A 21,968-nucleotide genomic window follows, 5' to 3' on the forward strand; every position below is an offset into this window, starting at 1 on the left:
GTGAAATTCCGCCCGGACATTTTAAGTCTAAAAAAGAGGACATGTCCGGGTAAAAGAGAACGTCTGGTCACCCTAATGTTGAAAAACTAGTTCTGGATCACAAACACTATTCCAACTCATCCCACAGTTAGGGACTCCAGAGAATGCACATCCCCTGCTACAACAACTGACCTCGGTTCAGGCTCATGTGTAGCTGCTCCAGATCTTCCCATTTCATGTCATGCTAGTCTGTAGAGATTAAACACACTAGGTCCAAATTACAGAAGAAGAATGCATATATTATAAGGAGAGTCTATACATATCTTGATACTGTTTCAGACAACAGTGTTTGAAGCCAATGTGTGGTCAGCATGGTTAGTCACTGAAGTAATTGAAACTGAAAATGCCAAGTCTAACTACCATTGAAAATAAATTAGAGGATGCAATGAGTCAAACTTAAGGATGAGTGTTTCCAAGCTTGTAGTGAAAGGATCGAATCAATCCTTTTTGCCAGGATATTAACTGATTTCACGTGTTTAAGTGAACTGACTGCACCAAAAATGATCATCGACTGTCTGTCTAAGCTCTAGGAGCACGTCTAATGCCTTCGCCATACAAAAAACTCCATACTTCCAAAGATGATTCTTTTTAAAGGCCCATATGAGAAGAGGCTTTTAAGACGTATTCCCAAATTATCTGTAAAACATCGTACTGATGTCCTGCGGTTGATTTAATTGGTTCAAGATTTTTTGCCATGGAGCTAACACAACAGTGAGCCTTTGTGAGGGGAGAAAAAGAATCCCCCTTCAGCTTGTTTTCCTCCAGCTGACTGGCAAAATAGGGAGAAATGCTCAGTTGGAAAGGGTTGGTTTCCATGCAGGCACACTCTGTATCCAGGAAAGAATCAATGATCAGCAGAGTCCCTGGAAGCACTTACCAATCTACAATGAAAAAAAAAAAAAATCACTGCGTATCAGCAGGGATTCAGGACTGATGCCGGCAGGTCTGCTTCCAGCTCCAAACTATGGTTTCATGATGTCCAAAAGCCTTTGGAACAAGCACAGGAGAAGAAGCCGAGGGTGATTTTAGCTGATGCACAAAAATCATAGACAGGTTGTTCATTTAATTTCCAGTCAAATCCACTATTAAATAAACTTAATGGCTTAAGTTAAGCCATGTTTCCAGTCTATTTCCATTATCAGCACATTAATGATTCTCGTTTCAACACTGACGGTCCCTTCTTTCAGCTCACAGGAGCAATTACAGACTGTAGTCCATCCCTTGCTCTGCATACTTTGTTTTCCTCCCATTCACCCTGTTCTTCAATGGTCAGAACCCCCACAGGGCAGGTATGATTTCAGTGGTGGATCATTTACAACACTGCATTGACACTGACATTGTGGTTGTGGTGTGTTGCTCTGTTGTGCTGGTACGAGTGGATCAGTCACAGCATTGCTGCTGGAGTTTTTAAACACAGTCCACTCACTGTCCACCCTGTTATACACTCCTCCCTTGTTATTGGTCCACCTTGTAGATAAAGTCAGAGACAGTAGCTCATGCTGCACAGTTTGTGTGGTTTGAATAAATATACAAAGAAGATGGGACCCTTAATATCCCTGCAAGACCCAGTCAAACGTTTCCTCATCAAATAAACAGTCCTTAAAGCCTTTGAGAGATGGAGACTGGGGTGTTAAGGGTCCCATCTTCTTTGTATATTTAAATAAACGTTTGATATTTAAATGAACAATGGCTCGTAGGATTGGGCACTAATCTGTACATGCTTATCACAGAGAGCTGAGACAGTCTCGCACATCTGAAGCCGAATCTGGCCCAAGACCTCCCACAGAGAAGCCTCACCAAAGCCACACTGCACAGTGTCATGTGGAGAAGGAGAGCTCCTATAGGTCTGGTTTTTATCAGGCACACTCTCAGAAGCCCTGCTCTGCTCTTTGTGCCTCGGGGCATGGCTCCGTGCTGATCTCTGTACTCAGACACAAATGACAGCACTGATGTTTGTGTATGTGTGTGTGTGTGTGTGTGTGTGTAAGGTCGGGGTGGGTGTCTCTTGACTGATGGGACTGGATCATCATTTCAAGCTTTTATCTGCCAAGCTCAGACAGTTGTGGAAAACTGTTGAGTCTAAAACCCCAAAGTGGACACACTACATGGCCAGAAGTCTTTGAAAATACGCTTTTTTAATCAAGTCAGTAGGGAGTTTGTCCCTCATTTACTGACTAATTAAAAGCTCAAACTTGTTTGAGAAGGTGTTATACTTGATGCTGGAACATTGCATTGAGAATCTGAATTTATTAATGGTTAGTTCTGGCTCACAGATGCCACCTCAACTCATCGTAACTGTAATGGATTGTGTTCTATCTCTACAGTCCGATGCTTGGGGGCTTATATCCCTCTGGTCCACACTCGACACTGGTCTTCGTGACACTCAGGTCATGTGTCACTGCTCCAGAGCATGTCATTTTATTTGTGAATTCTTGTTATAGTTTATACAACCCGTCTCTGCGCAACTGTAATCCATGTGTCAGCGATACATTCAACTTGCAGTAGCTGAATTCACTCTTTATGAGGAGTGTCTACAAACCTTTCAACACATAGTGAACCAAGTGGGTACTTGTGCCTGTGTGTGTGTGTGTGTGTGTGTGTGTGTGTGTGTGTGTGTGTGTTTGTGCGTTTAAATGAAAAAAACATGTCTGTTGCCGCTGACAACAGCAGAAGGCAAGTGGCAAAGTCTGACTCAGGATAAATCCCATGGGTCGCTCCCAGTTTGAGTCAGTATAATTGGCAGAGCATGGCTTGGCTGCATGCCATTGGCTGCAGGGGCCTGGGAGGAGGGGCTTCAGTTTGACTGGCACTGGCGGCTGGCTGGTGGGTGTAACAACACCCCATAAAGCTGTCAAAACAAAGCTGCACTCTTCCCACTGTGTGTTTGATAGCAACTCCCAACATGATGAAGGGTGTCACAAGATGAGTAACTAAAACAGCTGCATATTAGCTTAAGGTCACCATGCCCAATACCAAGTGTTGGCTAGAGGAGCATTAGCATCTGTGGATCAGTGGGACATGTTTTACTGGAGTGATGGAGCGCTTTCCAATACCTGTGTGATGATGTGGAGTGGCCTTTGTGGTCCCAATCAACCAACATCTGTACCTGGCCTTACGTTTGAATGTAGGGGAGGGACAATATATAGATGCAGTCATATATATATATATATATATATATATATATATATATATAATGCTGTGTCGGAAACTCTGGCCTATTCACTATATAGTGCCCTATTTTGGTGTTCCGCCATTTTGTAGTAGTGGACGTATTTCTGTGCACTCAAACAATCCCACAATGCACTGCAAAAAGTAGTGAGTAGTGCATAACCCAAATACACTATCAGATATCAGATTACCCATAAGAGGACTTGCCAATCACAATAGAATGCAGACATCCAGCATAAACTAGTCATTTGTAAAAAATCTCCATGTTACATGCCCCTAGCATAATGTCTTTAAATCAAACATTTTTCCAATGTCTCTTCTTATGTGTTTCCAAAAAAGCAGAGCCTGTTAATGCAGCAAAGAATGACAAACTCTATTAATATCCTGTACTTCAGAAGTCTTTCAGATGGTCAGTTGTCCACAAATCTTGGTCATATAGCTTATGTATCTTATGGGCTGCTTTGGTATAAAGACTGAGAGCCCCATGACTTTCTGTTTAAGGCTCTCATGCTTGAGAACAAAGAGCTGCCCGTGCCGGATGGTGTCAGTGTTGAAAGACTGATTCAAACATCTGTGTGCCATTAATGCATCAACATCCCAAAAATTATCAGCAATCATAAAACTGTACTAATGTAATAATAATGGGATAATTTAGAGGGAATGCACAGTGATTTGAACACATTATGAAATTAAGGTCAAGGCCTCAGTCCTTCAAATATAAAGATAGTCCACAAAATAAATAATAATAATAATAATAATAATAATAATTAAAAAAAAGACTGGCCTCTGTTCCTTGAGTTCCGGAAATGCTTCTGATTGGCCAGCAACACAACAGGACTACTGCCATTGCCCACAATAGATGTGTTCATGTTGCTGTGACCAGTAATCACTGAAAGATTGTGTGGGACAAGACAGTACTCGCATCATCAGGGAATGACCTCTGGACCTGTGGCCTCAAGCACTGTGAGTCTCTGTGAAGCCCGCTAAGAACAGACCACATTTTGTGCACTTTTCAAGAGAATGTGATGACATCCAACAAATGGTACTCGGAATATGGTCTAAATATGAAACATGCACACGTGTGCAAACAATGAGGTAACTGTATTAGGTAAACACTGCAAAGTACCTGCCTCTTCGCTGGAAGGAACCAATTACTGAGGATTAAATGGGGTGTATTCCTTAAAACAATATACACTTGTAGATAGTACACAGATTTAAAATCCTAACAGATTACAAAGGCCTGCTTGATGTTTTGCAGACTGGGCATCATCACCTACACGTGACCTGCTGTTTGACCAAAACTGGATGAAAAAGCATGTTCTGTCATTGTTTGGAACAGAAATGTGGAAGAGCAGCCATATTTGAATCACTGACCCTATGTACACAACTAGGTAATATGCAGGTTTGGCACTGATATCTAAGACCTGGACCTCTTCTCATGGCCGGGAGTCAAAGCAAAATCAATTGGCCTTGCTCTCTGGGCCTTTTTCCTTTCCCCATCATTCAGCTCGATCCTAGCCCATGTGGGCATTTGTTAGTTAAGAAAATAGGAAGTAATGGAGCTTTTCCACTGCATTGTACCTACTCTACTGTGCTATACTCACTATTTGGAACCTGGTACCTGCATTTTCAACTACAGCAGCTCCCCTGTGTTTTGTTGTTTTGAACACAGCTCCGCACATCAGTTCAGAGAGATTAGTAGAGTGTATTCATTCCTCCTTGCACCACCTAGCTCTCGCAGGAGTCTGTCGCCAGCCACCTATCCAAGGAACATTTTTTTGCCTCTTCAAAAGAGGTACTTTTGTAAGTCGGATAAACCAAATGTGATTTACAAGCATTAAAAAATTACACAGTTCCAGGTACCAGTTTCCCAAGTTGCTTAATGAAAAAGTAAAAAATGCGGAGTAGGATAAGTACCATACATTGGAAATACACCATGAGTGATCTCCTGCAAGTGTGTTTAGCTAATTCTGTTTTTTATGGCAGCAGTTCAGAAACAAATACTGATGGCTGGCTTCAAATCTAGTGGAATGTTCTACAGTTCACACTCACAGACTGATAGCGCTATATGATTAGTGGAGTCCTGGTGAGTAGGTGGCACTGCAGTTGGTGAAAAATGGTTTATAACTAGATCTAGATCAGGAGGCTACACACTGAAGCTAACACCTCCGACAGAAACCCTACACACCCTCAGTCCAGAGGTAAATCTTAGCCCTAGTTAAGATAGAAACTCTTCTGCTCATTTTTTATATGGGATTTAAAGCGATAGATTCTGTTCCATTAGTGTTGGAACATTTCTGTAAGGACTTGATTGCATTCAGCAATGTCAGCAATCATGAGGTCAGGTACGGATGTTAAACAGTAAGTTTTGGATCACAACTGCTACTTCAACTCATCCCAAAGGTATTAGATGGCTTCATCGCTCCAGATGATGCAGTTTGAATGCATCCTGTAATACACATACAAACAGTGAACCCCTGGACCACATCTGTCTGTGTATACAGATGTACATTTACATCACTACTCGTCGGCCTAGGCTTCCTGGAAGCTGGATGACTGAGGTGGTGAGCTGCACTGGAGAGTATTATTACAGAGGCTGATGCTCTCTCCAATGTGGCCCATGGCCTTCAGGGTCACTTGTTGATGAGCGCTCTGTTTTTAGCTTTGGCCCTGTGGCTTGTCATTGAGTGCAGCTTGTAGCCATTACCAGCATTGTGAGTCACCAAAGCTCTCTTCCAGTCTGCCCTACTCTGGCATAACGGGAATGAGGAAAAAATATGGAAATCAGTTCCACAAATAAGAATCTTCAGCATTCGACTTTCTGTTCTGGATTGTGTGAAACGATAAGACATTTTTGGCCTTTCACATTGGTCACCATGTCAGATCAGGAAATAATACTGCCATAGATTTGTATCGTATTTTGGTTGAGAGAGTCAACCATCTCACAAATGTACGGTAACCCAGAAACATTCCTGACTTTACCAGGAAGAGCTGTACATATGAATGTAAACACCTGCTACATTCGTTCCAGACGTTATACATATTTTATCCTGCTAGCCCCTAGTAAAGAGTAAAGTTCAAGTTAGCAGATGTGAAGACAGAGCCGCTAGGCTCCGTAGTTTCTCCTGCATGTGTGAAAGGACCATCCTATGACATCTCTGAACCTGATACACTATACTTTTTAAATCTTTTATTTCTCAGGTGCCTGAAACTTTTCCACAATCCAGTAAACCCACTACTTGTTGTAGTCACGTTACAGGTTTAGACATCTCATTTTCTCAGGTGGCTACAACTACACACAGTCTTCCCCTCTCCAACTGCAGACAGGAGATATAACATCATAAATCATACATTACAGGATATGACTTTTAATATTGAAAATGCTTATAAAGGTACGGGTTGGGACTTGGCTCCATTCACTTGACTAATATCTGCACAGTAAATCAAATTATACAGTCTTTACAGTGTTAACATTCACTAAAGCTGCAGGAACAGCCACCGCTTCAGAACATATGGAGTTCATTTGGCTTCAAATACAGTAATTCCTATCCAAATATTAGTTATGATCTCAGTGCGTTGGGGACTAATGTATGGAGGTTCCATCACGTCATACTGAACACACAGCCAGCTATCCTACATTAAATGGCCGAAAGGTTCTCGACACTTGCTCATCCTATATTTCATATGAAAATTCACCCTTGGCAACAATAACATCTTGGAACATTATTTTAATTTGTTTGCATTCTATCAGAGTAAGAATAATGAGATCAGGTACTAATGTTGGATTAGTTCTAGATCACAAAGCTACTCTAGCCAATCCCAAAGGTACAAGATAGAGCTCTGTCTCTCCAGATAAAAAGCATTTCACTCCTACACACCCCAGTAAAAAGAGAGCCTTAAACTCCATTAGCCAACATTTGGCACTTAGCATTTGCAACTGCTTCAGAGAAACTGTGGGTGCGCTTTAAATTGGCCATATTCACTAGTAATTATAGGGGTGTAAAAACTTTTGGACAACTTCTCGTAGCTTATTTCACCTCTAAAGACCAGTTTTGAACTGGTGGCTATTTGAGCAGTCGTTTTGGGTGGGCCATGACAAAATTGGGTGGGCCTAAGCCCTCTGGGTCCAATTATACTACCACCACTGCCTTGATGTCTCCAGTTACAAAGGTTGCCCTTAAGGCCACAGTCTACCTTCAACACTTGTTGTACCCAAGGATCCTACCTTACAGAAAGAGAAGGAGAGAGAGAGAGAGAGAGAGAGAGAGAGAGAGAGAGAGAGAGAGAGAAAGCCAGAGAGCAAAAGAGGGAAAGCAGACGCTGACATGCCAGCTGGGAGCTGTGCTGCGTTTTTGCAGCCGCTCAGGAAATGTTTCAGCAGAATGAAGCCGACTCCCCTGGGAGAGAGAAAGAAAGAACAAGTGAGGGAAGATGGAGAAAGAGAGAGGGATAGGTAGAAGACCTATGTGGAAGGAATGAAAAGCAGAGGTCAAAATGAGAGACAGCATAAAAATGGATGAAAATGAACAGAAACAAGGCAAGGTCAGTCTGAGATGCACAGACACTGAATGTCCAAACATTTGCGAGCACTTCTCATTACTGAATTCAGCTACTTTAAGGTGCACCTTGCTGGCACAGATGCACACAGCTTAAATAATAAAGAAAGGCACTGTGAATAGAGTCGGATGATCCGCAACAGCGGATACAACTGTGTACTATAAACTAATACTATACTGTATATACTATGCACTAACATTAAAAGTGTGCATTGGGCAGTCTAGTACACAAAATATTAACATACTACACTCTTTCTTACAAACAGGATGTGATTAACTGTTGCTATGACAACAGATGTCATACCAAGCTGCAGCTTATCTCTCCACACTTCATAGTGCACAGGTTAGGTCATAAAAATGAGTTTCCGCCCTAAAATAATGCATTCTATGTCAGATAACAAAACCATTTTTTACTCTATATAAGCTTCACATCTCTCTGTCTAAAATGTAGTGCACTGCCTGTGAGTAGCTATAGCTGTAGGGAGTAGGGCACTATTGTGGACAGTTAGAATTAGCATTAAGTGCGCAATCAGGACACAGCTCTGGAAAGTTTGAATGAAGAACTCTGAGAGTGATGAAAGTATTTGTCCTTCTCACTCACCGCACTTTTTTTTTACATGAAGATGTACACATGCTGTGGCGGCAGCGTGCTTATAGAAGGAACACCGCTTTGAAAAAAGTCCAGCATAAGCTCATGGGAAACCACAAGCTAAAGAGCCATACATAACACAGACTGAATTGTTTTCCCAGTTACAAGAAAGAGAAAATCTAATTAAATACAAAACAAGATTGTGTGCAAACCCCAAAAATATCCTTCACTTTAATGACTGTCTAGACATTCATCTGAGGCAGTTAATCTTAATTCTGTTCATAAAACTGCGGTCTGAAGACTCATTTACGGGAAAAGGGAATTTTCCCTGCTGTACTTGATGCATGCAGCGTGTGGTTCAGCCTGCGTGCTCATAACATGTAATATATATACACCAATAAAATCAACCATTTCCATGTTACAAGCTATTGTGTGATTATTGTGTGAGCATTTCTCTGTTGTTCTAGATTATGGTACATGAGCATAAACCTGCACTTCTTGTCAGCACTGGATGAGCAATGATAGTTACAAGGATGTCTAAGCCATTGCAGAAACAAATAATTATACCAGGCTTGTGGGTTATATACAGCAGCAAATGTCAATCATGGAATACCAAGGACATTCACATAGAGGAGTATAAGTTAGTATAAGTACATAGTATAAAGTATTATTTTGCTTTTCCAAATGTTTATGTTGATGTGCTTGTTGTTAACAGCTGACACAAAGGGCTGGATTGGAAATCACACAAAACAAATCATTGTTACTTAATTCAGCAAAATCACGATAAAATATTTACTTGAAAAAAACCTGTAAAAGGCTTGTTCCTTTAAAGTACAAAAAGTCTACTGTGACTACCGTAGCTAGATTCAGATCCTCTGGAAAAAGACAGCTCTCCGCACCCATAATATCAGAATCAGAGAGAGAGAGAGAGAAAGAGAGAGAGAGAGAGAGAGAGAGAGAGAGAGAGAGAGAGAGAACTCGAGGAATCACCATCTTGTGACCTTATGATAAACTCCTTTCCAAACTTAAAGTACTTCATCAAACTCACAGCTTTTGATATGCCACAAATGAGAAAACTATAACCCATTTTCCAGAGACACATTAAAGATAAAAGATAAGCCTTATCAAACAACAGAGGATTGATAGTGTCATTTAATCCAGAGAGTACATAAATATGCTAAAACTATCCACCTAGTCAATCTCCCTCTGATGGAAATGCCAAGCTGTCCGAGGTTATTCCAAAACCAACACATTTAGCGCATTACTAAATTGTCGTCTAATGGTTCTGATAGGGCTTGGCAAGCAGAAGAGCATCATTATCTCTTCAAGTGCTGCAATTTCTCTCCGGCATCTTATTGCTCATCAAGCCTCGCGAGTCTAACATCCATTTTGGAAATGTTAACAGTACAAACTCCAATGAATAATTTCACCTCCAAAAAAGTAGACAAACCACAGATAGGTTTTACAGACATGGTAATAATGCCATTCTTCAGGTCATCTAGGTTTGTTCAAACAAATTTATTCACAGTTAAAGAAATGTGGCAGCAGAGTTTTTAAGGCAGACTAAAATGTCAAATTGTAAGCCAATTTTCCCTTAAATGTTGTAGCGTTTTAGCTTTTTATTCACTATCTACTTATTTGAGTGTTCCATTCCACCTTAAATAAGGGCTTAACAAGAGTGAAGTTTCACATTTTATGTTACACCTTAAATTGGTAACTTTACTGGGATAGTTAGAAGAGGTTAATTTATTATGTGAATTTTTAGTCGATTTTTCCACTTTGGCAAGTAAATAAATGGCGTTATGAGTTCATAGTGAAGTTCTTATTAAAATGTTCCATTCCACCATAAAAGAACATTAGGTAATATTTGGTATATTTGCTTTTGAGCTCCCTGTACAGTTGCAGAGTGTAAGTCACTTTTACAGCCCTGAAATTAAGGAAACAAAGAAGGGATTATTTTAAGATTAAACTATTACATGGTGTTGCTTTAAATGAGGACATTGAGGCTAAAGAAATGCTCAATGGAAAAATGTGAACTTTATGCTGGTAACACATTTAACACCAATATCTGTTTAGAATCATACTAAGCCATCCCACCGGAGATAATAATTTAGAAAACACAGCGGGGTAGAACATATGAGAAGCTAACATGCTGTTTTCCAGTTTCCAGATGCAAATGAAGCCCAATCTTAGACTATAAAGAAAAGGAGTCAGTAGAACATAGGTCAAATTCTTTCAGGGTCATATAACTCTACTGAAATAAGACATTAATGAAGTCTTTATGTTGATAAATCAAAAACAGTATATAACAATGAATGCTAACAGTGCAGTTAGCTTTGCTAATTTTATGTGCTAATCCAAGCTAATGTTGCCCCAAGACACAAGCAGCTGGAGCCATTTTAATCTTTACCAGGCCAAATGTTGCACTTATGTTCCTCTACTGTTTATGCTGTGAATGGATCTTCAAATCTCACCCTATCTAACCTCTTTTTATCAAAAGCCATTTTCATTTTATGTTCAATTCATGGCTTAAACTTCCCACACTGGTGCTGACCTCAGGAATCACAAGACCTTGCAACACTGCGCCGGTCACTAAGGGTCAGGCATTATCCCACTATCCAACCAAAACAAGACTTGGGGCACATCCAGTGCAATCAAAGGCCAAACTCGCAGCTTCAATCAAGACCAAATCCCAGAGTCTGTTGATTTTAGAGATACAGGCTATTCCAGATTTCTAGACTTTTCAGACCTTCCATAAGCATAGACCTCAGCACAAGAATATCTTTAAAGACCCCATATCTTACTTTTTCTATTGAACTTATGATATTCAATTTAATTTCTCTAACAGTCACAGGTCTATTTTTACAGTTCATCATCATTTTACAGATGAACTAAACAAGCTATTCTTGTTATTGGTGATTACAGAGTCATATTCACTTTATGTTAAACATTATGTGGCTCCAATGCTGGGAGCTTTACACCCCTCTAACTGACACTCGCCACTGAGGGATGTCCAAAAATCTTTGGCTATACAGTGTTTGGAAATAATATCTGTTCTGTTTAAGTTGTATTGCTCATTTAAAAAGCAGTCCAACTTGAGCATGAATAGAGGCTGAGTACACAAACACATATAATATTTTGGGTTTGTGACATCACCAAAAACACTGAATTTGAAATAGACTGTTTTTCTGTGTGAATTTTGTATTTAGACTGTATGGACATTAGTGCTGGTGGTAAGTTTTTACATCAATGCCTTTCTGTTTTCCATGAAATAGGCTCTTTAACATTGCTGAACCTCTGCACAGTGCACAACATCATAGTAAATACTAAGCACAAAGCACATAGGTATTTGGAAATGGCTGCTTGAGTAACACCTGAGGCACTGACACACAACTCTCAAATTAGGGCTATTATGATTTCCCTGTTCGTCATTACAGAGATGAGACGGTTGAATTACACTGTACTCAGACACACTCCCAACTCCGGCTCAACACTGGTTCAATTGCAAAAAGAGCACCCCCTGTCCAAGAATTCCTGTCTAATGGCATCATTATGGACCTCACTCCTGACGAATCCACCACCCTTGTAATCTAGCATGGGAGGGGAAAATCCAAGACCAACTTAGCCATGTCAAAGAGCCCTTTAACAAAAGAAGCTGTCTGAGATGTGTTTACATGTTTTGAGGTTAAATACACCTTTGGCCCTGGACCTCCAATTGTTTTCTAATAGCCCTGGCCTATGAGGAAACTACTGGGAGACACACTGCTAAGGAACAGTGGTAGTAGGACACCTTTGATGCTCAGGGATTTAGGTGAAAGAAGATAAGGCAAGAATGTCCCAGAAAAAAGGACTGGAATGCTAATCTAATTGAAGCCTTTGGGTAATATGAGACTTCCCATTCGGTTGGTCCCTGGACAGTTATAAAAAGGTAAAGTAGATTCATTTAACATTTCTTTTGAAATGAAGAATTCATATGTACTTTGTCCCCACCTTGCTGCAGTTACTGCCTCTATTGTTATGAGAAAGATTTACATGCTGCTGTGAGAATTTGATTGTATTCAGTCACATTAGTGAGACTACTAATGCTACTCTGCTCAGTCACTCCACTGGGTCCGTCACTCCACACAAGGGAGTTTTATAACACTCTAACCAACACTTGGCACTAACCATGGTGACCTTAAGCTCGTGTGCAGCTGCTCCAGACTGCCCCATTTCATGTCATGTTTTTCTGAGAGAATACACAGTCATGCTCATTTAAAATGTAAAAATCACACCTGAAATCAGATTAAAAAGAGAGATGTTGCATAGTGTGTTTGTCACAGTAAGCATGGAGAACAGAAAGAGGAGAAGAGAACTGCCTGAGGACTTAAAAACCAAAATTGTGGAAATATATTAACAATCTGAAGGTTACAAGTCCATCTCCAGAGATCTTGATGTTCCTTTGTCCATGATCCGCAACATAATCAAGAAGTTTACAACCCATGGCTCTGTAGCTAATCTCTTTGGACGTGGACAGAAGATAAATGTTGATGAAAGGTTGCAACGCACTATAGTCCGGATGGTGGATAAGCAGCCCCAATCAAATTCCAAAGAAATTCAAGCTGTCCTGCAGGCTCAGGGTGAATCAGTGTCTGTGCGAACTATCCGTCGACATTTGAATAAAATGAAATGCTACGGCAGGAGACCCAGGAGGACACAGAGATGTAAAAAAGCTATACAGCAGTTTGCCAAAATGTACCTGAGTAATCCTTCTAAAAAAACGTCTTGTGGACAGATTTGCCAAGAAAGAGCTTTTTGGGAAAGAACATCATTCTGTTGTTTACCGAAAACGGAATGAGGCCTACAAAGAAAACAACACAGTACCTACAGTCAAATATGATGGACATTCAAACATGTTTTGGGGTTGTTTTGCTGCATCTGGCACTGGGTGACTTGACTACATGCAAAGCATCATGACATCTGAAGATTACCTAAGGATTTTGGGTCGCAATGTAGGGCCCAGTGTCAGAAAGCTGGGTTTGCTTCCTAGGTCATGGGTCTTCCAGCGGGACAATGACCTCAAACATACTTCGGAAAGCACCCAGAAATAGAGGAAACCAAGCACTGAAGAGTTCTGAAGTGGAAGGCATTGAGTCTGGATCTAAATCCCATTGAACAGTTTGTGGAGGGATCTTAAAATTGCTGTTGGGACCCTTCAAATATGAGAGACCTGGAGAATTTTGCAAAAGAAATAACATGTATAATTGCAATACCTTTCTTGGAGAAATACTGTAAAAGATTTCAGGGGTGCCACCACTTTCAGCCATGACTGTAGTCCACAAACAAAGACCATTTTCGCTCAGAATATCAACTCAAGACGTTGGAGTGTTTGCTTTGGAACAGAGCTCGGCCACTAACTTCCAAAACACAACATACGCGTTTCCCTTCATCACTGGGTCACAGTGCCACACGTGAGTCCATCAGGCAGCCCTCAGGATGTTCAGGACTATCTCTGACCCAGAAACGGTCAGTCAATATTCTACAATGACAAAAACTGGACGCCTCTACTTATTCCTTCATTATCTGACTGTCTCAAGTTAACTACATATTTGTATATCGTAACAGACAGTTGCTCTTCTCCTCCAAGCGTGTTGAAGCAAATAAGCACCAAATGAAGTTGGAGATGACTTCACAACATGCTACACTTTAAGGCATGTCTGATTAGGTGTGTTTGTGATGAGGGAAAATGCTTCTGGTGTGTATTCAATATGTTCTTGGTGGTCCTGTGGTAAAGAATAAGGTGAAAGGAGGTTAAAGAAGTATGTATAGAGACACATGGACTACCATCTGTAATTACTGAACTATGAACTATGTGGCAAACAGAGTTGATATAATGGACAATGAGTTGAAAAACAAGAAACTTGTTTTAATATTTTGGCTGGTTGGTGTATGTGTTAAACAGAGAACTAGGGACCCCTGTCCCTCAACACTGACCCTAAAAGCATCTTGTCCCCCTTTACACTAGTTAAATGCATCTAGAACACAGCATACATAAGCAAACATGCAAGAAAATGGGCTGTACTTCACAGGAGGTCACATTTACAAGCCAGAGAGAGAGAGAGAGAGAGAGAGAGAGAGAGACCCTATGGTCACACGCTGTGGGCAGGCGAGATTTTTAAGACCTCTTCAGGACATCTGGCTCCTGTCCACACCCTCAAGGCCTGAAGGCCACACTTCATTTCCTCATCCAGGTCAATCTTCTCACCTACACTATATGGACATACGTTTTTGGATACCAGCATGCAGTTCCCCTGCTCTATATCTCAAAAGAATGAATGCTCTATACCCCTCTGGCGAGCATGGGGACCTTAGGCTAATGTGCTTCCGCTACCAGAGCAACCCATTTCATTTCGTACATACTTATGGAGATTAGAAAAACAGCAGAACATCTATGACCACAATAGGTGCACCTTAAAGTAAACATAATCTTCTAAAACAGTGTTTCCCTTCTTATACCAGACCCACATTTTATCGTTTTCCCTGCTGCAACAAACCAGATACAACTCATAGCGCTTCTTCAGTGTAACCCCATTTGTAAAAGCAAGGAAAATGCAGAATTTGTGCATGACAGAGTTCCTCCAGGACCACGATTGAGAAACAGGCAGAGATGATTTCTTCCTCCCACGTGGTCCTCATTCATCAGAGGAAGATCTATCCAGGCCAGAAGCCTCCTGCCTCCCAGCAGAACTCCCCGTCCCTCAGCCCTGGGCCAGTTTGCTGAGCAAATACAATAAGGCTCTGATTCAGAGCCAGCCAAAACAAACAGGTCTCGCTTCCTCATCACTGCATGGGATAAGGAATGAGGAGAATAGATACATGTCTGTGGAGCAGACAACCAGGTCTGCATTAGCAGATAAACAAAACTGGGAATATATAAGTTTATTGCGTTCAAAAAGCCGTCAATGTATGAGATCATTTCTGGTTTTGAAAAGTTTGCACCTTTTGTATTTGCACAGGGAGCTATGAAGCTAATGTCGCTAAGAAGAGCTAAGCTAACACCCAACAATTAGCACTTTGCCATCTGCATGCTTAAAACCACATATAATTGTTTTAAATGCCTAGAATTGTAACTACCTTTGTGATCTTAATGTGTTCAGGTCAGGTTCCTGATCCTAAATGAAGACAACATGATTGGATATGTGCGCAATCTAAATGTAACACGTATGTTGAACTTACCTTTTACTCAAATAATAAGTGTGTTTACATACACATTTATAATATGGTCGTTATTAATATAGGCATTCATTCTTAAAAATAAAGGTGCTACAAAAGGTTTTTCAGTGATGCCATAGAGGAACCACTTTTCCATGAAGAACCATTTTTGCTAATACAATTATATGGGTAAAGAAACTTGAGATCGAGTGATGGATTTTTAAACAATTTTAAACAAAATGGCATCACTTACAGAACCCATTTCAGCACCTTCATTTTCAAGAGTGTACAGCAATTAGTCATTTTATGTGTTTTTAAGTGTTATCAAAGATACGATTACATTCATTGCTGTAAATGTTAAGTAAAATATCTCCCTCACTCTTTCCTTTCTGTTTAATCTTTTATCATTTGTCCATGTTAATTCCATTCCATACCTAACACAGTGACACTGGACTGCCAAATGCTTGGGAGGGGAGAGCCAACTCATATCAGTCCACCAGCTGACAGATCCCCGCACACCACCCGGGAGCCACAATTGTGGAATATTAGCAAATGATTTAACGCTAAATAAATAACAGCAATTATTATGTGATCTTGGTAGTTTATTGTGTGCTACCACTGAAGTATTACCCAGTAGCAGAAAAGCTATGAAAAAAACAACAGACTCAGCTAAAGTAAACAAATATTACTCAACGCTGCCCTCTGAAGGTGTTTTAGCAGCAGTAAGAAGACATTTTAATGGGTAAATATATACAATGGGAGAAAATGCAAGCTTGGTAGCATCTCAGAAAACAACAAAGTAGCTAAGACATCAGATATCTTATCTGAACAACTGCAAATCAAGCCAAAAATAAACCTAAAACCTTTACTGAAGATAGTGGCCCTGGAAAGACCTGAGGAGCCTCAGTGGAATCTTCTATATGAACTGTATAAGTTCTGCCTCACAGACCTGATGTTTTATTATAAATCAATGCACTGAAATACAAAGGCATTTCAGCACCATTTGTTCAGAATATAGCAACATCTGAACAGTTACAGTTGAAAGCCTTTCATGAAACACGGCAAGTCACTTGACAATATCCGGCCAAACAAAACTCCTCCTGCCGACTATTTGTTTAAATAACGCATTCTTCTGTCCAAAGGGTTGGTTTTCTTTGGCCACGTGGCCAGGCCTGATAGATGCCATCCACAAGAAAGTCTAAAGAATCTGACAGGGTGATTTCTGCTGGGCCTACAAACACGGGACATCTGGAAAAGCACTTCCAGCAAACTCTCTCCAAGGGTCACCCCCACGTTTTTTTTTCCTTTTGTGCTGCAAATCTCTTGGTTTAGTTACAGTGGACGGCAGTTTGAAAGGATCACCAGACACCAGCGTGCATCTTGAAAGAAATTCCAAGCAGTGCATGGAAAATCTATTTGGTGTTGAGAGACTGTAGGTCAGTTTGAGGTCCAGGAACATGGACGTGTACGGTCCTGCACTCAAACAAGGTTCCTTCTCGCCTTCTCGCTACTTTTGTAGCTCACTTTCTCTCTGGTGAGTAGAACTGGAAGTTAATAGATTTTTTGCCCCAGTGCCATCTAAGATTGCTAACCCTATCCAAACTCAACTTTGCTCTTTTGCTCTTGTGCTAATGTTAATGTTCTCGAGCCAAGCACAAGCAAGTTAGAATTTACTTGTCTCTCTCTGTCCAAGAATTTTACAAGTGCACCATTTGGGAGAGGGCTTCTGTCAAAACCTTTTTTCCAAACAACTAACCAATCCTACAGAGAGGGTTTGTCTGAACATGGATGTTATTGGACTCTTATTGATTGTGTTAGTGTTGTGCTTGTACCCAAGCTGGGAATTAAACCATTGTCTGCTGTGTTTAGAACAGTGGTGTTATCCACTACACTACACTACACTAACAGCTTGATTTTAATGTGAAATGGTGTACTGTAGATAAAATGACAATGACAAACTTTAAAGCTGTGGTAAATGGAAACATGGGTCTCAATAGGTACAATGCACATTTGATCATGAAAACAGAACAAACCTCACTATCTAAAATGTCCAGTAGACCTACACATGCCGCCTTAGTCTTTATATGTAATATAACCATGGTAACAGGTCTAAGGTTTTCAGGAATTCATCTTCTAGTGCAGTCCAGTCCATCCTCAGTGAAGATAAAATGGTGGATCTCCTGTCATCGGGAACTATTTTGCCTTACAACACCCTCCAAGTATTCGTCTGTGATGAATGGGTATTAAAAATGCCTTCTAGTCTAAAAGCGTCACTTTTGTTACCACTTTATATAATTAGTTTAATACATTTCAGAAGTGTTTTGAGACATTAAATCTTTCATACATGTGGTTCCCATCACTACCACTGTGAGCAATTCTGACTTGGCCGGTCATATCAAACATTGTTTACATCTTAAATAATAAATGATGCAAAAATGCTGAAAAACCAGTGGAATTCCTCCTTAGAAAATGGAGGACAATGGACTCATCTGTACGACAGTCAGAGCTCTCTCAGACACAGTGATGAAGTGTGTTTGGGAAGTAGGAATGATAATGACAGTGAATTCACAGTGGAACATCTGGATGCGGCTGGAGACAGGACTTTGCTTTTAGTGATTTTCGTGCGTTTACTGCCCCTCTGTGAGCTCTCTCTGCATTCAGAATAAGCACCTCTCAGCAAACTGACAGATTTGGCACATTTCTGGTGTGAAGGTGTGTGACTGGTAACATGCTCAGACACCCACTGCTCCAGTGACTTTCACTCCCCACCCCCAGCAGACATGAGGACTTAGTGGAGTTTTATTTATCACTACAGTCAGAGAGAGGGTGAAAGGTGCAATACGTCAATTTACCGACAAAATGTGGCAAATAAAAAGTGACCTTGTATTAATTTTGCCTTTATTCTTTTTATAACTCACATGAGGTGAAAAACGAGCTGCATAAACCAGTTTATGGTCCATAGAGTGGGTCCCCCACACAGGTGGCCATGATTTAAACAGGCTAAGTACTGGATCTCTGACATATACAGGTCACGAGGTGTTACTACAATGACTAATTTTTTATAGTAAAAAGAATCATTGCAGAAAACAACTGACAGCTTGTTTAAAGTTGAACTTAAACAGTTACTAAACATGTTCATTGGCATCTCTGTGATTTAAAGAACCAATCTTATATAAATGCACTTTTGGCCCTTTAGTATATAGTGCATAATCTACAGAGTCCCCTAGTCTATATAGGGTATATATACACTATGCTCCAAATTATGCTAATTTTGAAAGGATTTCTTCCTGTGATGTCACAAAATCCAACATATTCACATATATCCACCAATACAACATACAGCCTTTTAGCCACACCCATTTCAATTGAAGTCATAAAGAGTGTTTCAGCCAAAAATGCTTTTTGAATAAGGCAAAACACAAGTCATTCATTCATTAATTCATTCATTCATTCATTTTTCCATTACTGCTCCATCCTTGACAGGGAGGTTGTGGAGGTTGTGGGTTCAAGGCCCGCTCCAGGTGTCACAGGTGTCTGTGAGGGATTAGGTGTGTTCTCCCTGTGTCTGTGTGGGTTTCCTCTGGATGACTGTCTGTGAGGAGTGTGGTGTGTTCTCTCTGTGTCTGCGTGGGTTTCCTCCGGGTGCTCCGGTTTCCTCCCACGGTAGTTTATACACATTAGTAGGTGGATTGGCGACTCAAAAGTGATTGTAAGTGTGAGTGTGTGAGTGAATGTGTGAGTGTGTGAGTGTGTGTCACCCTATGAGGGACTGGCGCCCCCTCCAGGGTGTGTTCCCGCCTTACACCCAGTGATTCCGGGTAGGCTCCGGACCCACCGCGACCCTGAACTGGATAAGGGTTACTGACAATGAATGAATAAATTAGGTTTTTGTACACTACACTCACAGATATAAATCAAGAAGACACAAAGAAAAAGAGCCCACAAACCATGACAGACCTTTAAAAATGTTCATGATTTCCCGAAACTGACTTGTCAAAAAAAAATGCAAGTGGAAAGAAGGAAGATTGGCTTGTGCAGGAACTGTGTTAAACAGCTACACAGCAAAATCATAGTGAAGTGAGATTGAAATTTAAATGACAGTGATTTACTAAAGCAAACAGCCATTATACAGCCGTTTAACCCCCTCTGATCAAACAGGACATAGTTTTTCTTTGTGAAAACATGTGAAAAATGTATATATCATTTATATTGTCCCTAGTTTAAGTTGCTTATTCATTTTTTAAAGCTGACATGAGGTCAACCAGTATGACCATACCATTGTCCAAAGCACAAAATAAACGTCTTTTGCTGTTGCCCAGCAACAGACCAGGGTAGGCACCCCAAGCTCTACCCACAAGAGTCCTTGGGTAAGACTCCCAATATTACAGTAGCCTGTCTCTGTGATGTGATTGGTGAGGAGGAGTGTCCCCTAAATGCTGCAAATGTGAACACCAATGTCCAAAACACACTAAATATTGCAAGCTGATCTCTGATGAATTTACAGCATGTTAAAATCCATTTTGCACTAAAACTAAATGCACCCTAGAATGACCAATATTTGTATCTAACTGTAGTCCAAACTGAAGTCCAGTTTATGCACTATAAATATTAATATAAAGTAACTCGACCACATTTCTCGTTTATACAAACAGACATTTACCCAAGACCCAGTTCAGATTCTGGGAGAAAACACGGTTCACCCGCGGGCATTACCTGGGTCGTGGAAGGGCACCAGGGCGAAGTTGTGCAGGGGTCTTTTGGGGCGACTCAGAGAGGTCTCCAGGATCTTGGAGGCTCCTTCGATCACCTGCACCAGGTCGTCGTACATGGAGCCGGTCACATCGAAGACGAAGGCGAGGGTGGAGGCGCCCTGAGGAACGCGCTCCGGTCCCGGATCCGAACCTGCGGGTGCTCCGGAGAACAAGCCCAGCAGAAAGATCCTCAGCAGCGGCAGCGAAAAGCAGCGTCCCCGGCCCATTCTTCCACCTCCGCCAAACTTCAGCATCCCGCACATCGCCCAGACATTGGCTGGAAATTCAGCAGCGCTTGGCTTGATGGGAAATAAAGCGGAGCGTATAGAGACAGAAGTGTGCGGACAGGGTTGAGAGCTCTGAAGAAAACTCCTCACTTTATGGGATCAGCTGCACAGAGCAGGACACTCAGTGATGGCTAGAGGAGCGCTGCCCTCTGATTGGACGACAGCTTTTACAAGGGGTAGGGGGCGAAGAGGGGACGAGAAGTCCGCAGTAGATAGGTGTGTGTGGAGTTTTTCGAGGCATAGTTTGCTGTTCGGAGACCTTTTAAAGACCTTGGGCTGAATACTAAGACACAGAACACCTTTGGTTTATATTATCTCCAGTAAAACCATCTCATGTTGTCAAAATATTCATGTTTCAGCCTCAGAAATGATGTGTTTAACAGAGTTATGTGTGAGACTAGGCTAGGCTACATGTAATCGACAAAAACCTTAATAAACATTTCCGTTCAACCATTTGCCTGTATAATATATTCTCAAAAGATGTTTCAAGTGGATAGTTTCTGTCTTAGAAGCTGGTTGCAGCTTCATGTTCTTTGTTTTGTAAAATTGTGTAAAAATTGTGTTGTTTTTTTTTTTTAGTAATGATTTTCTGAAAACTACACATCCTTTCACGTCCATAGATTTGACTTCTCTTTTCACACAGTGGACGGCTGGACAGAAACACCTGTGGATATTTGAGATGTGACAAATAAGTTTCTATATATCTTACATATATTTAAGTCTCAACACGCTTGCAGGAGAGTGCTAACTGCTCACTGGCAGATGTCCTCATCACCTAGCATTGTGCTTGTGATGGGAGAAGAAGGGCCAGCCTACTCTACAACCAGAGTGTAAGGCCCAAAGTGTTTTCACTCTCAGAGTAGCACATGTTCTACATAATGTATTGTAGATGTATCAGTTAATTAATGGTCAGTAATAAACCATACAGGGTACCAGTTGTCTGCTTGTGCTACCGCACATCCAGCCCCTCCAGACCCCAAGGAAAATCCGATACTCTGAAATTCTGAAACACCTGGTGAGGGGAAACTCCAACCAGGAGGAACCGGAGGCCTGTCCTTAAGGTATGGACTATGTACCATTGAAGGTACAACCAGAGTCAACGGTGTGACAGCTTTGCATCATAAACTGGTGCTCTGACAAAAATCAAGTTCTCCTACTACTTCTGGCGAGTTGATGGTAAGCTGGATCCATGCTAGTGGTCCACAGGGTGTCAGGAAGTACCCTCACTTAAGGCGCAGAGTCTGTTTCAAGTTTTCCTTTAGGTCCTTACTTGGGGTCTTGGGACTACATCTGCGGCAGTGCAGTTAAATTGGTTGTTTTCCTCTGATATTATCACTTGAGACATGTCTTTTGCTTTCGGGAAGTCTAACTACAGAGGTTCTAAAGT

The 21,968-nt window shown here is 41.1% G+C and overlaps 1 protein-coding gene across 1 annotated transcript in view; it reads right to left on the minus strand.

Annotated features, from left to right (window-relative positions):
- The window catches only part of hmcn1 (hemicentin 1), a 131,649-nt gene extending 111,018 nt beyond the window's left edge, over nt 1-20,631 (minus strand). Inside the window, exon 1 of the mRNA XM_066677878.1 lies at nt 20,257-20,631. Within this exon, the coding sequence (XP_066533975.1) occupies nt 20,257-20,557 (301 nt within the window). The 5' untranslated portion in view covers nt 20,558-20,631. The remainder of the gene's footprint in view (nt 1-20,256) is intronic.
- Between the last annotated feature and the right edge of the window lie 1,337 nt (nt 20,632-21,968).

Source organism: Hoplias malabaricus, chromosome 7 (assembly GCF_029633855.1).
Source record: "Hoplias malabaricus isolate fHopMal1 chromosome 7, fHopMal1.hap1, whole genome shotgun sequence".
Lineage (NCBI taxonomy): Eukaryota > Metazoa > Chordata > Actinopteri > Characiformes > Erythrinidae > Hoplias > Hoplias malabaricus.